The 23,109-nt window shown below is 47.9% G+C and overlaps 1 protein-coding gene and 1 pseudogene across 8 annotated transcripts in view; both read right to left on the bottom strand.

Annotated features, from left to right (window-relative positions):
• LOC144113260 (structural maintenance of chromosomes protein 5-like) overlaps positions 1 to 23,109 on the bottom strand; it is a 77,972-nt gene that overhangs the window by 2,100 nt on the left and 52,763 nt on the right. For 7 of the 8 annotated variants that reach the window (XM_077646240.1, XM_077646243.1, XM_077646236.1 and 4 more), the window contains 2 exons: positions 16,543 to 16,749; positions 8,711 to 8,911 (listed from right to left, as the gene is read on the bottom strand). In XM_077646240.1, coding sequence (XP_077502366.1) covers positions 8,711 to 8,911; positions 16,543 to 16,749 — 408 coding nt within the window. The remainder of the gene's footprint in view (positions 1 to 8,710; positions 8,912 to 16,542; positions 16,750 to 23,109) is intronic. The other variant, XM_077646241.1, reaches the window with a different exon arrangement.
• Positions 1,465 to 5,983, bottom strand: LOC144113259 (uncharacterized; annotated as a pseudogene).

The following is a 23,109-nucleotide window of genomic DNA, read 5'->3' as shown; positions in this document are numbered from 1 at the left end:
GACCGTGGCGGCCGCGTTTCAATGGAGGCGAAACGCAAAGGCGCCCGTGTGCTGTGCAATGTCAGGTAGTCGAAATTATTACGGAGCCCTCCACGGGGCTCTACTACCTCACGTCCTTCTTTTTTCACTCTCCTTTATCCCTTCCCTTACCACACCGTTCAGGTGTCCACCGAGATGTGAGACAGACACTACGCAATTTCCTTTCCCCACAAACCAATTTACTAATTTTCAAGGTATAGCCGGCGACAACGTTAGCAACAAAAGCAAGTTGACGGCGCTGACAATCCGCCACCTCGAAGTGGCAGAAATCGCAGGGACCTCTACTGGCAAAAATGAGGTACCGAAAGTATGTCAAGCCAATCCAACTGCAGAGTAAATCCACCTCAACCCAAAATGGCACCTTTTGCGCCGGCAAAAAGCCAATAAGATGGCTGATTTTGGCCTGCAGGCGACTGAAATTCGCCCAAAAAATCGAACTTTCGGACTTTTAAAGCCCGAAATATTCGCTGCAAATATGTCTGTGCTTCTATGGGGTGACTGACGGTGCCTCATCGAAGTACAAAATGTCCTACAAGTCCGAATTATCCGTTGCCTACTGTACCTAGCTAGAACAAGCCTGACCTGTGTTGAGGAATTGAAATACTACCAGCCACTTGAACAGCAGGCATGTTGGCAAGGGAGTTATTCCAGACCTCGGCACCAGGCTTCTGCTTTTTAAGGCCCTTCACAAAAGTGACTGCTGAGCCCTACTAAGTGTGAACGGTTGTGAGTGAAGACAGCAGCATGCGACTGAGCGCTATACTATACTCCATTTCATACATTAGGTGCAACGCTGTCAAAGCTAGCGCACCTGTTTGCGCTGCCTGCATCCGTGACCAAAAAGTAGTGCGTTCCTTGTGGTGAGCGAAACATAGTGAATCCTTTGTCTGCAGCCATACTACATGACACATTTGTCAAGAACTTGATCAAATAGACTCTTACTGCTGATGTCACGCTGTACCTTTCTTGTGTCTTAGACCACTCGGTCAGAGAACAAGAGTGGAGTAACATGCTTCCCTTTATTTTGCCGTCCAGACTACTATCGTACCTTTTACAGCAGGTCCGTTCGATTCGCGTGCACTCCCTGCACCAGTTCTGTATAGTTCCGCAGCGGTGCCGTGAGTGTGCAGCACCAGTTCCAGCAGTTCAAGTGCTGCCTACTTCCAAAACGAATGGTCGAGTGCAGGCCTGATCGTCTGCTAGCACCACAGCTCCGCTATGCGGCCGCCGCCGGCAGGCATCACTTCTGGTGCCACCGCGCCGCTCGCGCTAAGCACACTAGCCAGTATATTCTAGGCACTATAGCGCCGGCGAAAAGCCGATAAGATGGCCGATTTTGGCCCGCAGGCGACTGAAATTAGCCCGAAAAATCGAACTTTCGAACTTTTGAAGTCCGGAATATTCGTCGCGAATATGTATGCACTTCAATGGGGTGACTGACGGTGCCTCATCGACGTCTGAAATATCCTACAAGTCCGAATTACCCGTCGGCTACTGTATTTCATCCTCGGTGAGCTGGCCTACGACACTATCATCGATAGCCACATAATCAATGAGCCTTATGGTAGAAGGAAGGATAGATGCTGCGGTGTCTCAGTGGTTATGGTGCTCGGCTGCTGACCCGCAAGACGCGGGTTCAATCCTGGCCGCGGCAGTTGCATTTCAATGAAGGCAAAATGCTAAGGCGCCCGTGTGCTGTGCGATGTCAGTGCATGTTAAAGATTCCCAAGTGGTCGAAATTATTCCAGAGCCCTTCACTACGGTACCTCTTTCTTCCTTTATTCTTTCACTCCCTCCTTTATCCTGTTCAGGAGTCCGCTGATATGTGAGACAGATACTGCACCATTTCCTTTCTCCAAAAACCAATTTTTTCCTTTAAATGCTAGAGGCCCGTGTACTGTGCGATGTCGATGCACGTTAAAGAACCCCAGGAGATTGAAACTATCCGGAGCCTTTCACTACGGCGCCAATCATAGCCCCGAGCCGAGCCGCACTGGTACTTTAAACCCCATAAAAACATTACCAAAACAGCTGTTGCCATCCTCTGTAGGTGCATCAGCTGTTACGATTGGCAGTTCTGCCACCCAACAGTCACATGGCACAATACCACTGTGTCAGAAGCAGCTGGCAATAACTTCTGCAGGCATGTTGGCGCATTGATGAGCTGAATGTTCACAGGACTGAGGAGCGTGATCGCTTCGTAATTGATAACTCCTTTCCCTCAAGCACTCTTGAATGTCAGATTGTGCCGAACAAGCGAGCCAGCCTTCAAAATCCTTAAAAGACTCAATGTTCATTTTTAAGGTGAACTGTTAGGCTTTGGCACATATCAACGGCCTGCTCAGAGGCAGATGGGTGTCACATGCGGTCGTGATCCACCGCAGTACAGCTACGTCAAGCTCTGGGTAGGCCGCCGTACACAGTCACTTGCTGTTGGCGCTGAACTTCTCCCTGTCAAATGGCTCCATGATGCTGTCCTTGTTCTTGACAAATGTGGCCAAGGTGGTCCTTTTCACATCACACTGGCCCATTACGCCATGACATTGAAAGCTGTTCTTGAGGGCTTGCAACATCTGCACTTTTGAAGCGAATTCTTTGCCTGATAGTTCGGCCATTTTGCCGGTGTTGTCATGGTGGCAGAACACGCAGGCAGAGGACTCTACACATGCACAAACCGCAGCACTATGGTTAATGCACTGAAAACACAGGCACACACTGAACACGTTGGTGGATCACGCAAAGACGAAAGGAAGCTGAAAAAAAGTGGTGCCGCTGGGGGAAGGACTGTAGGCAAAGAAACCATAAGTAAAGAAATGCCCCCGTCACTGCAGTTGGCTGAAGCGTACACTTTGCAGAATTTGAAGAGCCTAAGGGGTTTCCTTTTAAGGGGGGACGTGGCATTCGGGATCAACTTTCCTATTTCTTCATGGATTCTGATAAAAATTGGCAGGGTTACTGGTAATGTTTCTGTGATATCACCATAAAAATTTCAAACTGATATCTCAACAACTTTTTTATTTAAAAAATTTTCCTCCTTTTCATCTTGTACCAGGCTTGAGCGACTTACAAAATAAGATAGAAGACTTCTTCAAAGTGTGTTGCATTCCAAAATGAATGAATGAGGTCGTGACATTCTTAGATTTTTTTTATTTACAATGTAAGTAAAAGTTTTTAGTTTTAATATTTTATGAGCAGACATTACAATGGGCACCTAAAAAGTGAACAACTAGTCGAATCAGTAAGTCAGCAAACGGGATGCCGGAAAACCAAGAATGTCACGACCTGAAACATTTCTCAAGGAATGCAGCGAAAAAAAAACGCATCAAAATAGCCCCAGCGGTCGCAAAGAAATCAGCGGAACAATCAGAGCAAATGACAAAAAAAACAGTTTTGAGAAAATGGCTTCCGAAGTTGCACCTTGTTTTCACTCGTCAAAAGGCACCGGGGTTGTAGTCTTTTGTGTCCTTTTTAACACGGGGCTTCTTGGATGCCTTGCCTCGAGATTGAAGTGCTTTCGCTGCCTTTCTTTTCCGCAAGGCGTCCTTTTCCGCTGCTCTGCGAAGAGCATGTTGGCCAGTTTGCAGCCCAAGTGTCGAACAGTACTCTGTGTAAGCACGGCGGGTCCCTGCATTGAACTTGCAAACCGCTTCGTTGAGAGCTGTCTCTGTTGCAGTCAAAGATGCGTTCTTATCTTTTGGCAGCAGCGACCAAATTACTGAATGAAGGCTTTCAGCCGCATTCTGGGTTTTTTTCCCCGACAACGGCTGAGGAGCTGGACATCCGATAGCCACTGGTAAACAGGCAACAATCATCTGTGACATGCCTTGCAAGCTGGTACTTGTGGGAGGGCAGAGGTTTGCCCTCTGCTTCTGCAGCTTGGTGTTGGCACCAACTCTGTGGTCCTTGGGGGCAAAGCTCGTGGCGTGGGCGTTCATTGGTAGATGTTACGTGATAAAAAGTTGCCATCACAGCTTTCTGCATGTCCTCAACGTTGTCGTGATCGTGCAGGGCCTTGCCATAATAATTTGTTAACTTCTTAATTAAAGCCTGAGTGAGGCCACCTTTCCCACCAATAGGCCGACCCTTTTTGCTTTTTGTGACAAGGGCACGCAGGGCTGTGCCCATCCTTTTCTTGACATGATTGACACAATCCTCCTTTGTGAAGGGGATAAAACCATGTCTTGTCTTCGCAGAGGGCCAAGAAGGTTCTACTGTCCCCATCACAAACAATGTTTGTGTATCGCAAACCATGCTTTTGAAGGGACCTTCTAAATAAGATTAAGGCCGCTTCAACTTCCATTCTGCCAGATTTAACATCAGTGTTTTTTTGGCAGATGTGGGATGCTTTCCACTCTTGATAACCGTCATCTCCTTCTTTGGGGCCCACCGAGCATCCGTGGCACCGATCTGAAAGTATGACACAGTCGAGCACCAGTCCTGTGTAAAACTCAATGACGGTACCAACACCTATGTGGGACGTGTGGCCACGTGTCAACCACGTCCCATCGTAGACAACTGTAATATTATTATTAAAGGTAGGGTCCATCTCGCTGTAAACAGTGCGCACAGCTGCCACAGCATCAGAAAATATTTTGGCAGCAGCCGTCTCACTGGCCAGTCGGAATTCAGATTTCAGATGTTTTTTAAATGTCTTGTGGTGTAACCCTCTGTGAGACACATTCATTATCGACCAGAAATCATTCAAAGCTGTTGCCCCTTTGCCAATGCTTTTTACAGCTTGTATAGCCCTCAAGTTAACATTAAAAATTCTGCGGCCTTCTTTCCGCGGTGATGACGACTCCTTTGCGACGGTACCGCACAAAGCGCATGTTAGCTCCAATTGTGCTGCCAACCCAAACCTTGTTCCCAGCTGAACCGAAAGTCCTGGCTGAGAGCACTGCTGGCACTTGGCATTCTCGAGAAGCGCGTTTAGGGCCGTGACTTGCACAACAACAAACTCATCCGTTTGTTCTGTAGTAGCAAGCGCCTCGCCGTCACCCAGCAGTTCCATTTTCCGCGTGGTCGCGGGCACGGCACTCAGCTTTGCTTGCACTTTTGCGGCGGCTTCCTGCGATGCTTCTGGCGACACAAAACGTGGCTCCAGGTGCGCCTGAATGGTGCGCCTGGTGCTCGTGGACGGTGTGGCGTCGTCGCGTGAAGTGCCAAGAGGACCCGCGACATGCGCGGTGCCTTCATCACTTGATGTTTCCGACACAAAACGCGGCTCCAGGTGCGCCTGAATGGTGCGTCCGGTGCTCGTGGATGGCGTGGCGTCGTCGCGTAAAGTGCCAAGAGAACCCGCGACACGCGCGGTGCCTTCATCGCTTGATGCTTCCGGCAATGCAGAGCGCGAAGTAGAAAGTTCAGAAGAGTCCCCCATGCTCGCACACGATGTTTCGTCCGCGTGTGAAGTGCTCGGCAGCGGCTCTGGAGCGGCGCCACCAACAGTCGTAGCCGCGCACGAAGTACTCGCCTGCGAGCCCGTAACTTCGTAAGTGCGCTGCACATCAGAAGTAATTGAAGCAGACGACTTCTTCTTCTGCACCATCGGCGATTTTCGCTTACGGGTGCCATAGGCACGCGCCGTCTTGTACTTCAGAGGTCGCCAACCCATGACCGCCAGTGAAAGCCGCTTCCGAAACTATGCTCCGCACGTACTGACGAACATGGCGGCCGCGTAATCCGTATTCAAAACCAAGCTCTGCGCAAGAGACAGTCACGGCGAGCCGAGGTTCTCTGCTCAAATGACTAAACCCCATCGTACACGACGAGCAGCGGAGCCGCAGAGTCGAGAGGCACGCGTAGCAGACGACGCACCCGCCAAGGAGACCAACTGCGCAGCGCGCTGCTGTCACGTGACGTGCGGAGCCAATCGGAAATCACCGCGCGACCGTGAAACTTTAGCTTTTTATGCGTTTGTTTCCGCTCTGAGGAGACCACTGAAGCGGGAAATTTGAAGTCGGAGGAACGCACTTTCCATAGAGACCAGGATGGCCGCGGTACGTAGGGCGGTTGCCGAGAGATCGGGGCTTGAAAAGCGGCGTTTTTTCGCTACTTGGAGGAAATTTTCCGCCACCCTTGATCATCAAAACAATGATTTGGCGCACTTCTTGATGGTTTTCGACGATGAAAATTTGTAATCACACAAAATATGACTTGTAAAAGCAGAAAATAAATATTTCATAAAATCGATTTTTTGACCATTTTCCGCGAGTTGAAAGCCGCGTCCCCCCTTAAGCAGTGCTATGGGGCTCCTGTAGGACCTATGAAAGTTTTAAATTTTGGATGGGTGAGAAAAACAGTTCCCCTTATTTTCAAAGCTGGCGATGCATAATAAGCCACACAGCCTAAAGAGCATATCTGTAAATGTTCAGTTGAGGCGTTCAGTAAACCCATTGACCTTGGCTGTGGTCAATCTATGTTACCTGCAGCAGAAGCAGGGAATATCATTGAGGACGTTTGAGAGAAAGCAACGAGCTCGAGTGGTAACTCTCCGGGAGCACTATGATGGACACCGTCTTGCTGAAGAAAACCCGCAACATTGGTACCACAGCATGTGGCTAATGGACTCATTCTGGTTGCATAATCAGTGACAACAGAAATCCACCGATCGCCTGCCTAATCGGGACGTTGGGAAAGGTGCCAAAAAGGTGTTTATGGTTTACGAGGGTTTAACGTCCGAAAGCAACTCAGGCTATGGGGAACGCCGCTGTGGAGGGCTCTGGAAATTTTGATCACCTGGGGTTCTTTAATGTGCACTGACATCGCGCAGTACATGGGCCTCTAGAATTTCGCCTCCATCAAAATTCGACCGCCACGGCCGGGATCGAACCCGTGTCTTTCGGGTCAGCAGCCGAGCACTATAACCACTGAGCCACCGCGGAGGCACAAAGACGAATGTAGGACGACTCTTAGGCCTAAATGATCACGACCGTAGCAACAAAGCACACATACGGTGGAGCACCAAAGACAAATGCGGAAGAGAGCTTGTGACACTAGAACTAAAAACTCTGACGAGGGCAAACATGCTCCTGACGATGACTATATTGATGGGCTAGACTGCGAATTAGTCTTTCAACTGTACACTAGTGCCACACTTTCCGTTTTCTTTTTCCTTTCTGGCCGCGCTACCCTGGTGATAATTCTCATAGCCTCCGTTGCACCTCTCTCCCTCTGCAATGACTCAGGGGGCTGCAGTGCTACGTTGAATTAACCGATGTGCGCAAAAATTCGTTTGAATTAATGGGAGTTCCGCACCATAGACTTCTGTACATTTTTGTAGGGCCCAGGCGGGCAGAATGAATTCACAGATTTTCAGAGTTAAAGGGGGACGAATTACCAAGCTTTCACCGTACGATGTTTTGCTCAGCAAAGTAGGAGCACGACCAAAAGAAAATATGTAAACATACTTGTTCGTCCTGCACAAGCAACCAAAAAAATATGACAAGCTAGGCTTAGAATCCTTTTCCAAAAATGCGCAATCCAAAAATGCCCTTCAGGTATTCATCTCAAAGCTCGTTCACAACTATATTCAAGATGGCTGTCACTCTTTACGCCGAAGAGATGAACAACTGCGCGCCGGACCGCAAGTTTGACGTTTGCAACGGGTGATGCAGGTGTGGCAGCTGCAGCGAGGCAAAATTTTCAGCTGTTCCAAGCGATGTCGTGATGTGGCTGTTTGCAAAGTGCGGGATTTCGCTGCACGACGATGTTAGAACGACGAGCTGTGGGACCGCAGCAGCGAACACGACGGCAGCGGTATTGAGGACAATGAAGGAAGTGTGGACGAGTAGTCCCGTGACTAATACATTTTCGTTTTGGAATGTGCCCACAGGCGCTCCCGTGTGTGGCAGCCGATAGCGGCTGGCAATAAGCACAGGTGGAGGTGGCAGGATAGTGCTATCACGTTCTATTATTGAAGGCCAAGTGTAAGTGACCTCCAAGTTTTTTTTTAGAATTTTGATGTGTGGGGGGGGGGGGGGGGGGGGGGGGGCTCAACTTACATTCGAGTCGGCTTACAGTCGTATAAATACGATATGTCACGGCAAAGCAGATCTCAACCATACTCTTTGGAAATGCCCTCTTCCCCCCCTGAAGAGAAAAAAAATAGTCGCTTAACCAATGGGAGGCTTGCCTACTCAGTTCCGACTGGGAGATTCAGACAAAGGTCGTCCAACTGGGCGAAGACGCCGCCAGAAGCCAGGACTTTCTGGCCATCGTTTAGGCGAGGGGCCTACAGCCCCTGACTGTTAAAAATAAAAGTCTTACAATCCAATCCAATTTATAGCAAAAGCAATTGCTGCCTCACTGTGGGCCTAATTAGTTAACCCTACCTCCAAACAAGCGATTGCTTCCTGTCACACGTCCACTGATACGAGCCAAAGTGGAATCAATGGTCAGGAAAAAGAAGTAAAAGCACAGGGCGAAAACAAGAACACCAAACAAAGGTTTTGTTAAAAAGCAAAAGACAGTATCGCTGCTGGACAGAAGCCTCGTTTGCAGAACAAGGAAGTCCAAAAGACACAGCTGAAGTATGCCTCGGAGGCTGCTCCACACATCTTGCGCACGTAAGCCGAAGATTACCACCACTACTGCAATTCAGAGATTTTTTCCGATGGTATGGGATTTCAACACACATTTTCCGACCGTCGAGATAAGAGCTAGCACACACCTCGCCGACGCAGCCCAGCTCGCAAAAGAAGTGGCCGAAAGATGCGTTGACCCGCTGCAGCAGCTCTTCCACGTCGTGCAGCCAGCGGGCCCCCGTTTCAGCCACTTCCGCACGGGTCAGTGACAGCTGGTGCTCACTGCCAGCCACCTCCTTCTCCAGCCGAGAGACAGTCGCCCTGCACTGCAGGTACTCGCGCTCCACCTGCGGAAAACCACTCGCTCAATTGCACCGAACTGACCGCAGCACCATTCTCCACCTTTCACAGTGCAGTGGTTCACAATGCCCACATTCTTGGGCACCAAATACACCGTACTGATTTGTTATTTTGAAAAAGTGGTTCTGAAAAAAGGAAATCTCAGAGGAAACCTCAGCTGTACTGCTAGAGAAGGAATGAAGGAGAGAGTGAAAGAAATAGAAGACAAAGAGAGAACAGAGAAAAAGAGGAAAAAATCTGAGGGAGAGCCTCCCCCTTTAAGACAGTGAGGAGCACTCTATCATTTTTTTTTTGTTAGCAAAATCTGATAGTTTGGCATTTCATGGCTTTGTTGCCGCTCGTCCGGGAGCGAAAGATGCATTCATTTCAAAGAAATTTGGACTCCAAGTTGAAAAAGTTTTTCCCGCCCTCCGATTCAAACTCTCTGCACTCTTATGACGTCACGGCATACTCTTAAGACGTCACAGGACAGAGTGACGTGAAACGTGACGTAAACGCAGACTCCGTGATTTCTGGCAGCTAGCGGCGAGTTCTAGCAGCAGCCAAAATGAAAGCTACCGCCGCCGCACGCTGAAGGCATCTATCGGGGGCCACTACCGTCACTTCGTTTACGTTTGCACCGGCGTCTTGCCAGCGTTACGATGAATCCCGTTCCCAAACCCGCCAACAAAGTTCTCGCTAAAACTCCGGCCTGCATTTCAGTGACCTCAGCCCCACAGAGTGTGCGATGCTTTTGAGGGAGCACAGTTAGGTTAGGCGCCGGCAGGTCGTTTCTTCTTTCCTCAGTGAGCAGCCGTTGCTAATTAAATATCTTGAACCCAGTGCAGGGAGTCGCGAGGGGCGAGGACACGGTCGGCACGTCGTGCCCATCGGAGGCTGGCCGAGGCTTTGGGGCCAATGGATTGCGATTCCTTGAAAGGCGCTGTTGCACGGTGCAGCAGGCGGCTTTGAGGAGGTTTCTCATGGTTGCAAGGGCCAGGTTATTATTATTATTTTTTTTCTACAAAAAACGAAAGGGTGCTCAAGGGCGCTCGGGTTTAAAGTTGGCAGTTTGAAAGTAAAACCGATGCACGACACTTCAACGGGTTTTGCGTGTTTCCGGAGGTAAGGGGTCCACTGGACGAGGTTCTCTTGCCCACTTGCATGTATAGCTTCAGATGTGTACTGTCAATGGATTAAATTATCCGAGAGCTCGAAGACAGCAGCTCCGCCCAACTGCCAAAGCTATTGAATGGAGCCGCAAACAAACAAGTTGGAGGAGAGCGGAGTCACGGTCTCACAGGTTACAAATCTCTTGTAAAGCGAGAGCTTTACTGGCCGCGAATTTGCGATTTCGCCATGGCAGTGGTCTGAGGAGGCACACGACATCACAACGCGCGCCTCCTCAGACCACTGCCATGGCGAACCATTTGCAGACCACTGCCATGGCTGCAAAGTCAATGACAAAGATAGAGACCGGATCATTGGGGAAGGTGTTGCATGCCTCAGCAAAACGCATCCGAGCAAGAACCCTCCGCTCAATAGCCTTGCCAAATTCATGAAGTCGTCTGGCCTCGCTGTTCTGGAGGCAGACAAAGTAGGTGGTTTTGTTGTCATGCCAAATGATACCATCAACAAAAAAGCCACTGAAGCCATCGAGAAGAACTTTAGACCAGTCGACTTCAACCCTTCCAGACAAAAACGGGCCGCACTAAAACTGCTTGCAGGGATGAACCTGGAATCAATAGGAAAGGCAGTCAAAGCGGCTCAGACCGGATACCTCGAAATTTTATTCTCAGGAAAAACGCACAAGCCTGCATGCCCACTTCGTGCCATTGTGTCTGGAAAAAGATAGGTGGCAAAAAGTGGTGAGTGACTTCCTTCGGCGCCAGCTGGACAGGATAGCTGGTGGTGACCTTTACCGCGTTCGAAGCTCAACGGAAGTCGTGCAGGTCCTGGAAGGAGGCAAGTTGTCAGCCTCCACCGGGTTTTCTATTGACGTTGAGGACTTATTTTACTCTGTGCCTCACGACACTTTGTTTGATGCTGTCTGAGAACGTTTGGAAGAATATGGCAAAGTCAGGTTTCAGAATTCCACTGTTGTCACAACTGATAAATTTCTGGACCTCCTAGAGTTTTATTTGGATTCTACTGTTGCTTGCTTCCGGGAAGAGTTTTACTTACAAAAGGCGGGAATATGTATAGGTTCGTCAGTTGCTCCGGTCCTATGTGAAATCTTTCTGGCGTCATTTGACCGTCGCATTGAAGCCAGCTTGAAGGAAACAGGGATAGCACATATTTTCCGATACGTCGACGACTATCTTATCCTTCTTAATGTGCCTACACACTGTGCTACAGATACACTTATAAATCAAACTCTCACGGCCTTTGGTTCTTTATCGAGGGGCCTATAATTCACGCATGAACGGGCAGAAAATGATCGACTCCAGTTTCTGGACCTTCAACTTATACAGTTAAAACTCGATTTAACGAAGTTGAGGGGAGCCGTGAATTATTTCGTTAAATCGAGAACTTCGTTAAATTGAATGAGGCATTTCTTGGGCACATAATTCAGTACATTCGATTACAGTAAAACCTCGTTAAAACGTACCCGCTTAAACAGTACTTTCGTTTTAAAAGTAGTAAAGTCAAGTCCCCGACTGAGCACCCATTGAACATAATGCATTTTGCATCCGCATAAACCGTACCAGCTTATCGCGGTCGTATCGGTTAGCACGTACCATTTTCACTTTTCGTCGCACTCGCGCGTGACAAATTCACGCCGGTAGCACCGACCCAAAGGACGGTTCAGCTAGCGGCGCAACAATCTTCCCTAAATACCGCCGACGGGACGGCAAGCCACACAGCTAATGACAAATTGGCGCCAAAGTTGGTAATCATACAACTAGCGCAATCTTTGGGGGTCCGTATGGTCATCGTCATGACCCCCCGCACTACTTTCGAGTGGGTAGCGCCAACACCACGACCGGCGCCGCTAGCGCGTATGAAAAGAAACAACAAACATTCTTACTCGACAAGAAAGGCCCGAGGGGACTACAAATTTATTTTCCGCCAAAGAAGTCGGTGATCTTTGCCTGCGTGCGCTTTGTGAGCAACGGCCGCACCGATTTCTCGTAGGTCTGAAGTGCGTCCAGCGCGTCTTCCGTCCCCTCGTGTGCGCCGGCAAAATGTCGCAGCAGATCGAGAGCATTCATCACCTGACCTGGTGTCGGCACGGGAGCTTCGGCACCTGCGGCGTCGTCTGCAGCGTCTTCAGCCGTCGCTACCTCCACGCTTCCTACAAGCCGCAACATATCGGCATCAGTTAAAACTTCCGTTGTGACTGCGTTTGCGTCGGCGTTCACGTAGTCTGAGAAACTTATGCCTGTGGGCACTTCATCCACTGAGCGAAGGTGTTCCCAGGCATCTTCATCCTCGTGCACGGCGCTCGCGCAGTCCGGACCAGCTTCGGCAGTTTCAGGGCCTAGTGTACCGAAACCGGCAGTCCTGAAGCAGTTGACAATTATCGACGGCCTCAATGCTCTCCAAGCTGCCGCCACCATCTCAACCGCCATAAAAATATCTATTTTCATCTTGCGCTTCAGCTCCAGGTTGAGGAGAACTCTGTCGACGACTCGACGCTTGTATGCGCACTTCACGCTATTAATTATCCCTTGATCCAAGGGCTGAACCACGGACGTTGCGTTTGGGGGGAAGTAGCGGAGCACCACGCTGGTCAGCTCGACCTCTGCAACGTAGTGGGCCGTGCAGTTATCCAGCAAAAGGCACACTTTCCTTTTCTGGCGACACATGTCGCTGTCAAATTCCTTCAGCCATGTAGCGAAAATGGCACGCGACATCCACGCCTTTGAATTGGCAATGTATTTCACAGGAAGCTTTTTGGTGCCTTTAAAACAGCACGGCCTCGCACTCTTTCCGATGACAAGCGGGTCTCGTTTGTCGGTGCCGTCCATGTTGATGCACAGCAAAAGAGTCAGCCTTTGTTTGCTGTGTTTGCCGCCGTGGCACGCCTGCCCCTTCAGGGCGAGTGTTTTTTTAGGCAGCATTTGGTAGAATAGACCGCTCTCGTCGGCGTTGTAGACGTCGCTGGAGGCATATTTTCCCAGAATGTCGGGCACGTTTTCAGACTGCCAGTCGCCGACTACAGCCATGCTTACGCTGCTCGCTTCCCCGCTAAGCACTTTCCCGACGATGCCGTGTCGTTCTTTGAAGCGCGACAGCCAGCCGGGACTTGCCTTGAACTCGTTGTCGCCCAGCAAGCACGCGAAAGAGCGAGCTTTTTGTTGGAGCAGGTCTCCACTCACGGGAATACTATTCTTCGCCCGCAAATCCATAAACCAGGCGAAGAGGGCCTCTTCCATTTTGCTTTGAGGAGTGGTCTTCAGCGTTTTTTTGCGCGAGAGATTCCCCGACGAAGTGGGGCGGAGGATGTCATCTTTCCCTTTCAATATTGTGGAGAGAGTACTCGCTGGAATGCCATGTGATGCAGCCACGTCACATTTCTTCTGTCCACTTGTCACAGCACGAATTATGTCCGCTTTCTCGTCCAGGGTAAGCCTTTTTCGTTTCTTGCAGGGCTCCATCTGCTAGTCAGGAGGGTTAGCAGCGCGCTTGCTCGCACACACCACGTCCGCGTTCACGATAGCAAGGCTAGACTGATGGAGGCCTAACAAGCTTAGCTTGACAAAGACGTGCGTTCAAAGGCACGGGGAAATCCGCACAAGAGCGAACACAGAGCACATCACACAAACACATACACACAAAAAAACACGCGAACTGCAACAGCGCCATCTATGAAATGTGGCACGAAACTTTTTTACTGCTGGCGCCATCTCGTGAGCTCGACTCAAAATTAAAACTCGTTTTGCGCCGCGCAGTTTGAAAAAAGCGACGGGATGAAGATGCTCCGCGCTGTTACCGCTGACTCGCAATCAATAAATTTTGGGGTGCTGTCTACAAAATAGACCAAAAATTAACACTTTTTCATCTTTATTTCTCGAAAAAAGGTTCGTTAAATCGGGACAGATCACGGAATCGGTTTCGTTATTTCGGGTTAGTCAAAGCATTGAACACGATGGGCGTCGTCTGAGGGGGAATTAGGATACCTTCGTTAAATCGAGATTTTCGTTAAATCGGGTTTCGTTAAATCGAGTTTTGACTGTATTTACAAATGCGCATGTGTGTTTGGCTTATCAGCCGCACTCAAAGAAACCACTTTTGAATTATGACAGTGCCCACTCCAAGCTGGTCAAGCGTGGCATAGTATCCCTTTGCATGAAATCCGTATTAGAAAAATCATGCGCCCACAATATACGGGAAAGCTCCCAGTCCCAGATTGACCAGATTTTATCTGCAGGTTACCCAGCCCACCTGGTCACCGGCATGTCTGAAAACCTTTTGAAAAAGACAAAAATTCAGACCAAGCTAAACACGACACAGAACAGAAACCTGTGCAGGTAATGCCTTACCTGCACAGTCTCTCGCACAATTTGAAGAAAGTTGCGTCTCGTCACGGGGTTAAGCTGGGTTTTTCGGCTCCCTGCATACTAGCAAAATTATGTCCGATGGTGACCAAGAAGCTTGTTAAGAAGGTCTATAATATCAAACATCAAACTGTATACACCCAATGCACTTCCAATGTTGTGTACGAGATCCCCCTGACGTGCGGCAAAGTATATGTGGGGCAAACCGGGAAGTGTTTTAATGAGCGCGCCCGCAACAAGCACAATGTCACCCTGAAGAACAGATCTGGAGGTAACCTTCTGTTACACTGTAACAATTGCAAAAACTGCTACCCCAAGTTTAATGAAACAAAGTTTCTAGCTAAGGCCCCAGACAAGACTGAGAGAGAAGTAATTGAGGCTTTTTTCATTGACCTAAGAAAAGACAAGTGCGTTAGCACGCCATCTATTAACCTTTCTAGGAATGAACTATCCTATTTGGATGGTTATATCTAATCTCTCAAACCATTCGTTTCTATGTATTTTATTTGGTTTTAGAATTTTTAATGTGCCTTTAACTTTTTCTGCCGCCCTTTACACGGTTTTTATCCCAGTCTCCCTTGTTTCTTTTGTTTTTCTGAATTTTTTTATTCATAATTTCATGTTGTTACGCACTTCTTCATTAACATCTTTCATGCAGATCTGTATTCTCATGTTGTAATGCATTGTTGTTAGCCCATACCTCGGCACGTGTTGATATGTTCACCTTCATAGTTTTTTAATCTCACTGAAAAATGCCTCTTGCTCTTTCTCGTGTTTGGTGATTAGGTTGACGCTCTCTCATGCAACTTATCTCTGGACAACAGGTGATATATAAGTGCGCCTGGCTTCTTCTGTCGTCATTAAAGTTGAAAGTTGCGCTTCTTTCCTGTTGTCTCCTTTTTCCTGTGAACGTCTTTTTTAGTGCACAGCGTCCAGAAATGAAGGTTTTCATTGTGTTGCGGTCGCTGGGTCACGATCACATGGTGTACGCAACGCAGTTTGGACAGTTCAACGGTTTGACCGCCGCAGTCATGCGTTTTGTTAGCGCCGCGAGCTATGTGGACAGCAGTGTGGAAACGTTGGAGCTCTTCAGTGACGCCAAGGCTGCATGCTGTCAGTAGACGCCAAGGAACTCACATACGGTGAAAACAGCTGGCAGCGATGCGTCCGACGGCGGTGACGAGCCTATGCCACGGCCAACTGCGTGTGAAGTAGCATGGGCGCTCAATGATGCAGCACGCTACTTCTGTGTCAATGAGAACTGTGACATTGCGCAGGAGCTCTTGGGCAAGCTGCAGACGATGCTGATGGAGTCTCGGCAGAAGAAACACAAGCAAAAGCGCATCACCGATTACTTTTAAATTTGACAACCTTTCCCCTAAATAAATATGTTTTGGAGCATAAATAGCGTCCTATACTCCAGCACTAAAGCTCGCTGCTCATGCGAGTGCATTCCAGTACTTGTTTCTGGTGCATACCTGTCTGATCAATTTATTTTATTTGCCATGAGGACCACATGAATTTAATCACCCACCACAAACGTGTAGCAGTGCCTAGCTTGCGATAACGAGTCTAGATGTGACTGATTCTAGCACTCATTCGATAATTCGAACTTTGCTTAATTCGAACAATTTTCTGGTACCCTTACAGTTCAAATTAACAAGCTTTCACTGTACCTGCAAAGACTCTGGTAATCAAACACGTTGAAAAATCAGCAAGAATCGGTGCAATGACATCAGCTGTGTACTTGACAGGCAGTATCTGGATGCCACCGATATCACAGCTGCTAGAATTGTTAATGTTTTTGAATAGGTCTGTCACTTCATCAGCACTAAAGTAGAGTGAAGGAAAAGTGAACTGTCATTTTTAGTGTGCACATATTTAACTGCTTCAGATGGTACTTAATTTGAACCCATATTTGTGAACAAATCGTTAAATTCATTACCTAGTAGTTGACCACCACACAACAGACCATCATTCACGTGCGATTTCAGTGGGACAACATGCGACTGACCATGGTGTAACACCATGTTTATAACCATGTATTCAGTTTTTAGAATTTCAAAACTGCAGTTACCCTTGGCACTCTGGCCCAACAGATTCTGGCTATTTTGACAGTAAGAAACGCAACAAACCTGGTTGATCTCATCCACCACCCGGAAAGGAACGGTTGTCTGCTCTTGCAACGCCATTAGGTAAAGCATGGTCGCAACGGAGCGTTCCCCACCACTCTGGTGGATTGCACTGAGCTCTGGCAGTGGTGCCTCGTCCCGGAACTTGACACGGATGCTGACCCCGTACTTGTCGTACTGGTCAGCATCTGGGCTTCGGCTCGGAGACACCTGCCACGGGAAGAAAAAATTTCCTCCCTTAGATTGTGTGCAGCACCAACAGAACAGGATATAGGACCCAGTAGATTTTGGGCACCTTCAAGAACAATGCAATGCTCATGGGAAGGCAGACATTGTCCAAAATGAGCGAGCATTAAACAGTGAACCATGCCCCATGCGTTTCTGATTGAAAGTTGCAAGGGTTGATGCAAGGAGGTGCACCAAGTCGACAAAAATGATACCGAGCAAGAAAATGAGGATGTCAGAACATGACCACTTCAGTGAACATTATGAGGGCTTGCCAAGAAAAGGCCAGTTCCTCCACCTCCGGCCACACAAAATGTGCAAGGGGGACAGCGTCACAGGGCATTCCAGAAACACGTGGCTGCCGAATGCACACCAACTCTTTGCAGTGGCTGTCCCCACTAGAGTATACAACCATGAAAAGCCTCCACTTACAGAAAGGTGAGAGCAAGCTAGGTGCCAACACTGAAAGTGAGTCCATGCTGAGAACTCGTGCATCATCTTGTCTCTATTCTGTGTACAATGCACAAAAACAAATGGCTTTTCTCGTGAATGTGGGTTTGAGTGCTAGCATACTGAGAGGTGCACACCAATGCCCTGAACCCAAATGAGCTGCTTTTATTTCTTCAACTTTCGGCGAGCTCAAAAGCTTGCCTATACAAAGATGTTCCACATGCTCAGGCACGGTCCAATGATAGAAAATGGAGGTGTCCAATAGCTGTTAGGACACCGTCTGGAAGGTTCACTTCCCAAGAATACAAAAGACACGGATATACCAGTTGTTGGGCAAGTTGGTGTTCATGGGCATCCATAACAACAAACAGCGTGACAGATGGGAGACAGAAGAAGGGACACAACACAGAGCGCTTATTCACAACTAAAACGTTTCATTGGCAGCCAGCCAGTATAAATACTGCCCTGGTGGCCGGAAAAGATACAAGCACGCTTGACTTGCATGAGATTCAATATCACCAGTACATCAAGCACGTGTCAACAGGCAAGTGTCATATGTGGAAAATAATGTCACCGCTGCAATGGGTACAAGTTATCATTTACAATCAAGGTAAAGATTTTTCTTATCTGACAGTGCTACAGAGGGAGTACTGATACATTCTTCTGAGGTTGACGAAGAAGAAGGAGCGCCGACCAAAGAAAACAAAAAACAAAAACAGACGTTTTTCTTTGGTCGGCGCTCCTTCTTCTTCGTCAACATGTTTGTCCCCGACCAGACGAGTTTTCGTCGAACTCTCGACTTCATTCTTCTGAGGTCCTAGCTATCAGGTGGGCTTCTATTATTTCCCTTGCTAGCAAGTTGTGGTTTGTTGCTATCACAGAGCATTCCTTATACAGTGGAAAACAGACTTTAGTGTCTCGTCTCGTCATTTTCGTCGTCTTTGCACTGTCTGCAGCGTTTCGCTACTTGGCCTGCGATGGCAACACGAGAGACATCATACTCGTGCTCCTTTAATCTTTCGTTAACATATCGGTCAGTTTGACTGTTGTCTTGTCATGTGGCAAGTGTTACATCGGTCAAACTGGCCGATGTGTTACCGAAAGATTAAAGGAGCATGAATATAATGTCTCTCATGTCCCCATCACGGGCCACGTAGCAAAACTTTGCAGACACTGCAAAGATGACGAAGACGAGGAAGACGATGACGACTCAAAAGCCTGTATTCCACTCTATAATAAATGCGCTGTGATAGCAAAGAACCACGACTCGCTAGCAAGAGAAATAATAGAAGCATACCTGATAGCTAAGACCTCAGAAGAATGTATCAGTATTCCCTCTGTAGCGCTGTCAGATAAGGAAAATCGTTACCTTGATTGTGAATGTTAACTTGTGCCTGCTGTAGCGGAGACATTAGTTCCCATGTATGACACTTGCCTGTTGACACGTGCTTGATGTACTGGAGATTTTGAATCTCACGCAAGTCAAGTGCACTTGTATCCTTTCCGGCCACCAGGGCAGTAGTTATACTGGCTGGCGGCCAATGAAACGTTTCAGTTGTGAATCAGCGCTCTGTGTTTTGTCCCTTCTTCTCTGTCCCGTCTGTCGCGCTATGTTATGAAAACGATACCAGTCTCATAGTGCCAAGTCCACATCTTTGACTATGCCATCTTTCCAGGCAATGCAATAGGAAGGCTATTTCTTATCTGAAAGGATATTGCTTGCACGTTCTTTTGGTCGACAAAGAAGGTGGTCTTTCTCCACGCCCCAGAGGGATACGAAGGATATGAGGGGTGCCACAGGTGAGGGCTCTGGATTTATTTAGACAACCCGGGGTTCTCTAACATGCATTGAGATCAAAACAGGCGTTCTTTAATTGCATTTTGCTCCCTCTGAAATGCAGCCACTGCAACCTTGGAATGAGCGGATAAATGCCAAAGCCACTGAGCCATTGAGCGTGAAGGTGTTCTTACTGTGCTTCAGGTTGTGTTGTGTTGTGTTGGGTTTAGTGGCACATAGGCAGCTAAGGCCATCATGCGCCAAGCTCAAGGTATAGAATTGGCTTTCTGTACAATGTTTAGGAATATGAAAAATCGTCGATGGTGCAGATGGCCTAAAAATATTGAACTGCCTAGTAAGAAACAGAAAAGAAATCTGGAAATAGCTAATGGTACAAGACCCGGAGAAGGTCAGGTAGCCTCAGCGGTTATCCTTGGCTGGGCAAGGATCCTGAGGCTCCCAACCAATCAAATAAAAAGCCTCAGCCTTCTTCTCAGGAATAAGAAAGTGGCTGAGGTGTATCATGTAATAAAGCGAACCAGTGGTTAAAAATTTAGTTTTTCAAGTAACCCTGCTTCCTTTAAATAGCTAAAAACAAAAGGCATATTAACAATGGCATTATCATCTACGAGCAGTGCTGGATGAAAAGGAATGCATTCATTATAAAATTGAGTAGAATACTTTTTTTCTTAGTGTTTCAAGTTTCACACATGAAAATATAATGTGATTAACAGTAAGATCATCTCCGCATTCGCAAACAGGCTTGTCTTTTTTTGTTAGCAGGAAGTTGTGTGTAAGGTGTGTGTGGCCTATCCGGAGACGACATAACATCACTTCCTTAAAACGTTCCTGGTGAACACGATTTAAATTCACCTAAAACAGGCTTTACCAAGTGTAGTTTATTATTCACTTCGCCCTTCCATGCCGACTGCCATTTTTCTCATAATTTAACCTGTACTAAGTTTATGCAATCCTTAAAAGGTATATTTACTTTTGTTGTTTCCATGCCACGAGCTTCAGCATCGCAGAAATCTGCCCTCTCGTTGCCTCTTATTCTAAAATGACGGGGAACTTAGCAGAATTTTATGTTTTGTCCTCGAGCTGTGGCTGTTACCATCTTGTGTATGATGTCACCAAGAATCTGAATGACTGCATTTCTAGGGTACAGAGCTGTAAGTATACTGAGGGAATCTGTGTAAATAATACTGTTGGTGCGGTTCTCATTTTCTATTTTTTCTACGGCCACACAGACTGTGTAACATTCTGCAGTGAAGATGGATGAGCACTGTGGAAATTGTAATGTTTTCTCCAACTTCCCTCGGACCACTGCGCTTCCTACGTAAACGTCCGTTTTTGAACCGTCTGTATAAAACTGCGTAAAACTACTGTACTTTTATGTATGATTGCGCGCCATGGCGGTTGTGGCAGCTCACCGCAGTCTTCGCCTTCTGAAGTGGCGTCATTGTCAGCATTCAGGACTTCTGCAACTACAGTCGCCGACCGATCTTTCGGACTCGAAGGGACCCAAAAAGTGGTCTGAATAAACAAACAGTCTGAAAAATCCGTGAAGTACAAAAAAAATATCTTTACTGAGATGAAATCGGCTTAAATATGTCACCGATTTTACCTTGCGGAAAATTTCTCTTGCTGGCGACGATTTGCGCCTGTATTTGCGCCAAAGTTGTGCTTTCACTGTACACGCAAGACAGCAAGGTCACCGCATTTAGTTGGAATACTTCCCACGCTTCTTTGACGGACCCGGCGGGGCCATGTTGTCCACAACCCGAGTGTGCACCACACCGCTCGTTAAACACACGCAAGGATAAGACACTTCTTTCAAAGCGGCAGAACCGTCGGACGCAATCACAAAACGGCGAACAGATGTAACTTCGTGAAGACTGAGCACCACTCGGTCAACGCGGTCAGAGAAACCCAAGTGACGAAACGAAGAATGGCGAACGTATGAGACCCACCGCGGTGGCTCAGTGGTTAGGGCGCTCGGCTACTGATCCGGAGTACCCGGGTTCGAACCCGACCGCGATGGCCGCGTTTCGATGGAGGCGAAATGCAAAGGCGCTCGTGTGCTGTGCGATGTCAGTGCACGATCCCCAGGTGGTCGAAATTATTCTGAAGCCCTCCATTACGGCACCCCTTTCTTCCTTTCTTCTCTCAGTCCCTCCTTTATCCCTTCACGCAGAGATGCGAGATAGCTCCTGCACAATTTCCTTCCACCAACAACCAATTTTCAAAGTATGGGACAAGCGATAACTGCCCGTTACAATGTCGGCGACAAAAACAAGTTGGCGGCGATGACAATCCGGCTGCCATCTCGAAGTGTCAGCGATCACAGGGACCTCTACTGGCAACAATGCGGTACCGAAAGTGTGTCAAGCCAAGCCAACTGCAGCATAAATCCGCCTCAATCCAACATGGTGCCTTTTGCGCCGGTATAGTGCCTAGAATATACTGGCTAGTGTGCTCAGCGCGCGCCCCGCACTATGCGAGAGGGTGGCTCCTTCCGTGATGCCTGCCCGCTACTGTCAATAGAGGGCGCTGCTCGTCGGGAGGGTGCCACAGTCGCAGCTCCGCTCGCTGCGCTGACTGGTCGCCGTCGGTCTTAGCGCGTGTATGAGATTTCCACGTGTTTGAGTGGTTGTTTTGCGGCCCTCCTACGTCTGTGCATGTCTTGTGGCTGCTCTGTCATCAAGCGCGAAGTTTCGTAAGTTCGCAAAACAAATGCTAGTGGCGCAGCACGATGTCAAAGGCAAAGCAGCAGTGCAAGGAAAAGACGAATTTCGTGCCGCTTTGTCGGATTGGTTACAATGCCGAAAATAACAGATGCGCACATAAGACCAAATAATTTTGAAAAGATGAAGGTTGACCTCGCATTTCAACTTTTTGGAGATGAGGTAATTAAGGGGCTTTTCCTGCACCGCCGGCATGTGGAGACTATATACACTCGGGTGCAACCAACAGAAGACTTTGTCAAGCTAATCAATCGTTTGATACGAGTAATGACCTCCAGAGTAACCAACCGTGCACTTAAGCTAGGCAGCCCGTAGATGCGTTTCTTGGAAGACTTTTTAGGATATCGGGACAAGTGGGAAGAACATGCTAAACCAGGTGGAGGTAGTTTTCAATCGGAAAGTACAGCTTCTGGGTTAAGAGTGACAATAACGAGCACTCTAGGCTTGCACCAATGTGGGTTTCAAGTATATATTAACATCCCGTTTAAGCCAAGACAAATTAGAAAACCTCTTTGGGATCATTACATAATCGTCGGGATGTAACGATCACCCAACTGTCTCGCAGTTCCTGGTGACTGTCAATTTCATGGTATTTTACAACCTTGCCAAGTCTCCACGAGGAGGCAACTGCTCCCAGGATGTCCAAGCACTGCTGAATCCAGGCGACACCAGTAAGACATCTGTTAAGAATGTTTTAGATTCTATGGACAGCTTAATAGACCGAGGAAAGGTCGATGAGGCCGAGGACGTAATTGACACCCTGGTTGCAGAAAGTGACCGTACAGGATACACAGAAAAGAAAAGCAACAGTGCTCTACTTTACTATGTAGCGGGCTAGGTGGTGAGAACAATTATTGCAAAAACAGCTTGCCCCAGGTGTGCTGCTCACCTTTGCATAAGCAATGCTGAAGCAAGCGCAAATGCGGATGCATATTTCACTACCAACTTTGACAAAGGCGGGCTCATTTACAGATTAAGGCTCTACGTGCAATACTCAACGTCGGTTCAGATATAAAGACATGCAACTTATTCTGCCAGTTCAATGCCGTAAAAGTATCTGAAAATGTATAATGTTAGGCTGGCTGAAAGATATAAGAAGGATCTAAGACAAAATGTGAATTACTTGCGTGACACGGCACACCTTTCGCTAAATGTACAAGTTTACCCTAGCAGACACAGCGAACTGTGGTATATTCCAACATGCCGCACAATATATGGTACATATAGCCTAGCAAATGCGCTGCCCCGTCTTTTAAATAAGTTTCATGCTGCAAAAGTTGATGTATCACGAGCATGCCGCAAAAATATACACGATGTATGTGTTACTTTTTAGATTTCACCATGCTTTCACTACTTCCTTATCTCTTTCGT

The sequence above is a fragment of the Amblyomma americanum genome, chromosome 1 (assembly GCF_052857255.1).
Source record: "Amblyomma americanum isolate KBUSLIRL-KWMA chromosome 1, ASM5285725v1, whole genome shotgun sequence".
In the NCBI taxonomy this organism is placed as follows: domain Eukaryota; kingdom Metazoa; phylum Arthropoda; class Arachnida; order Ixodida; family Ixodidae; genus Amblyomma; species Amblyomma americanum.
This window is presented reverse-complemented; position numbering and strand designations above follow the sequence as displayed.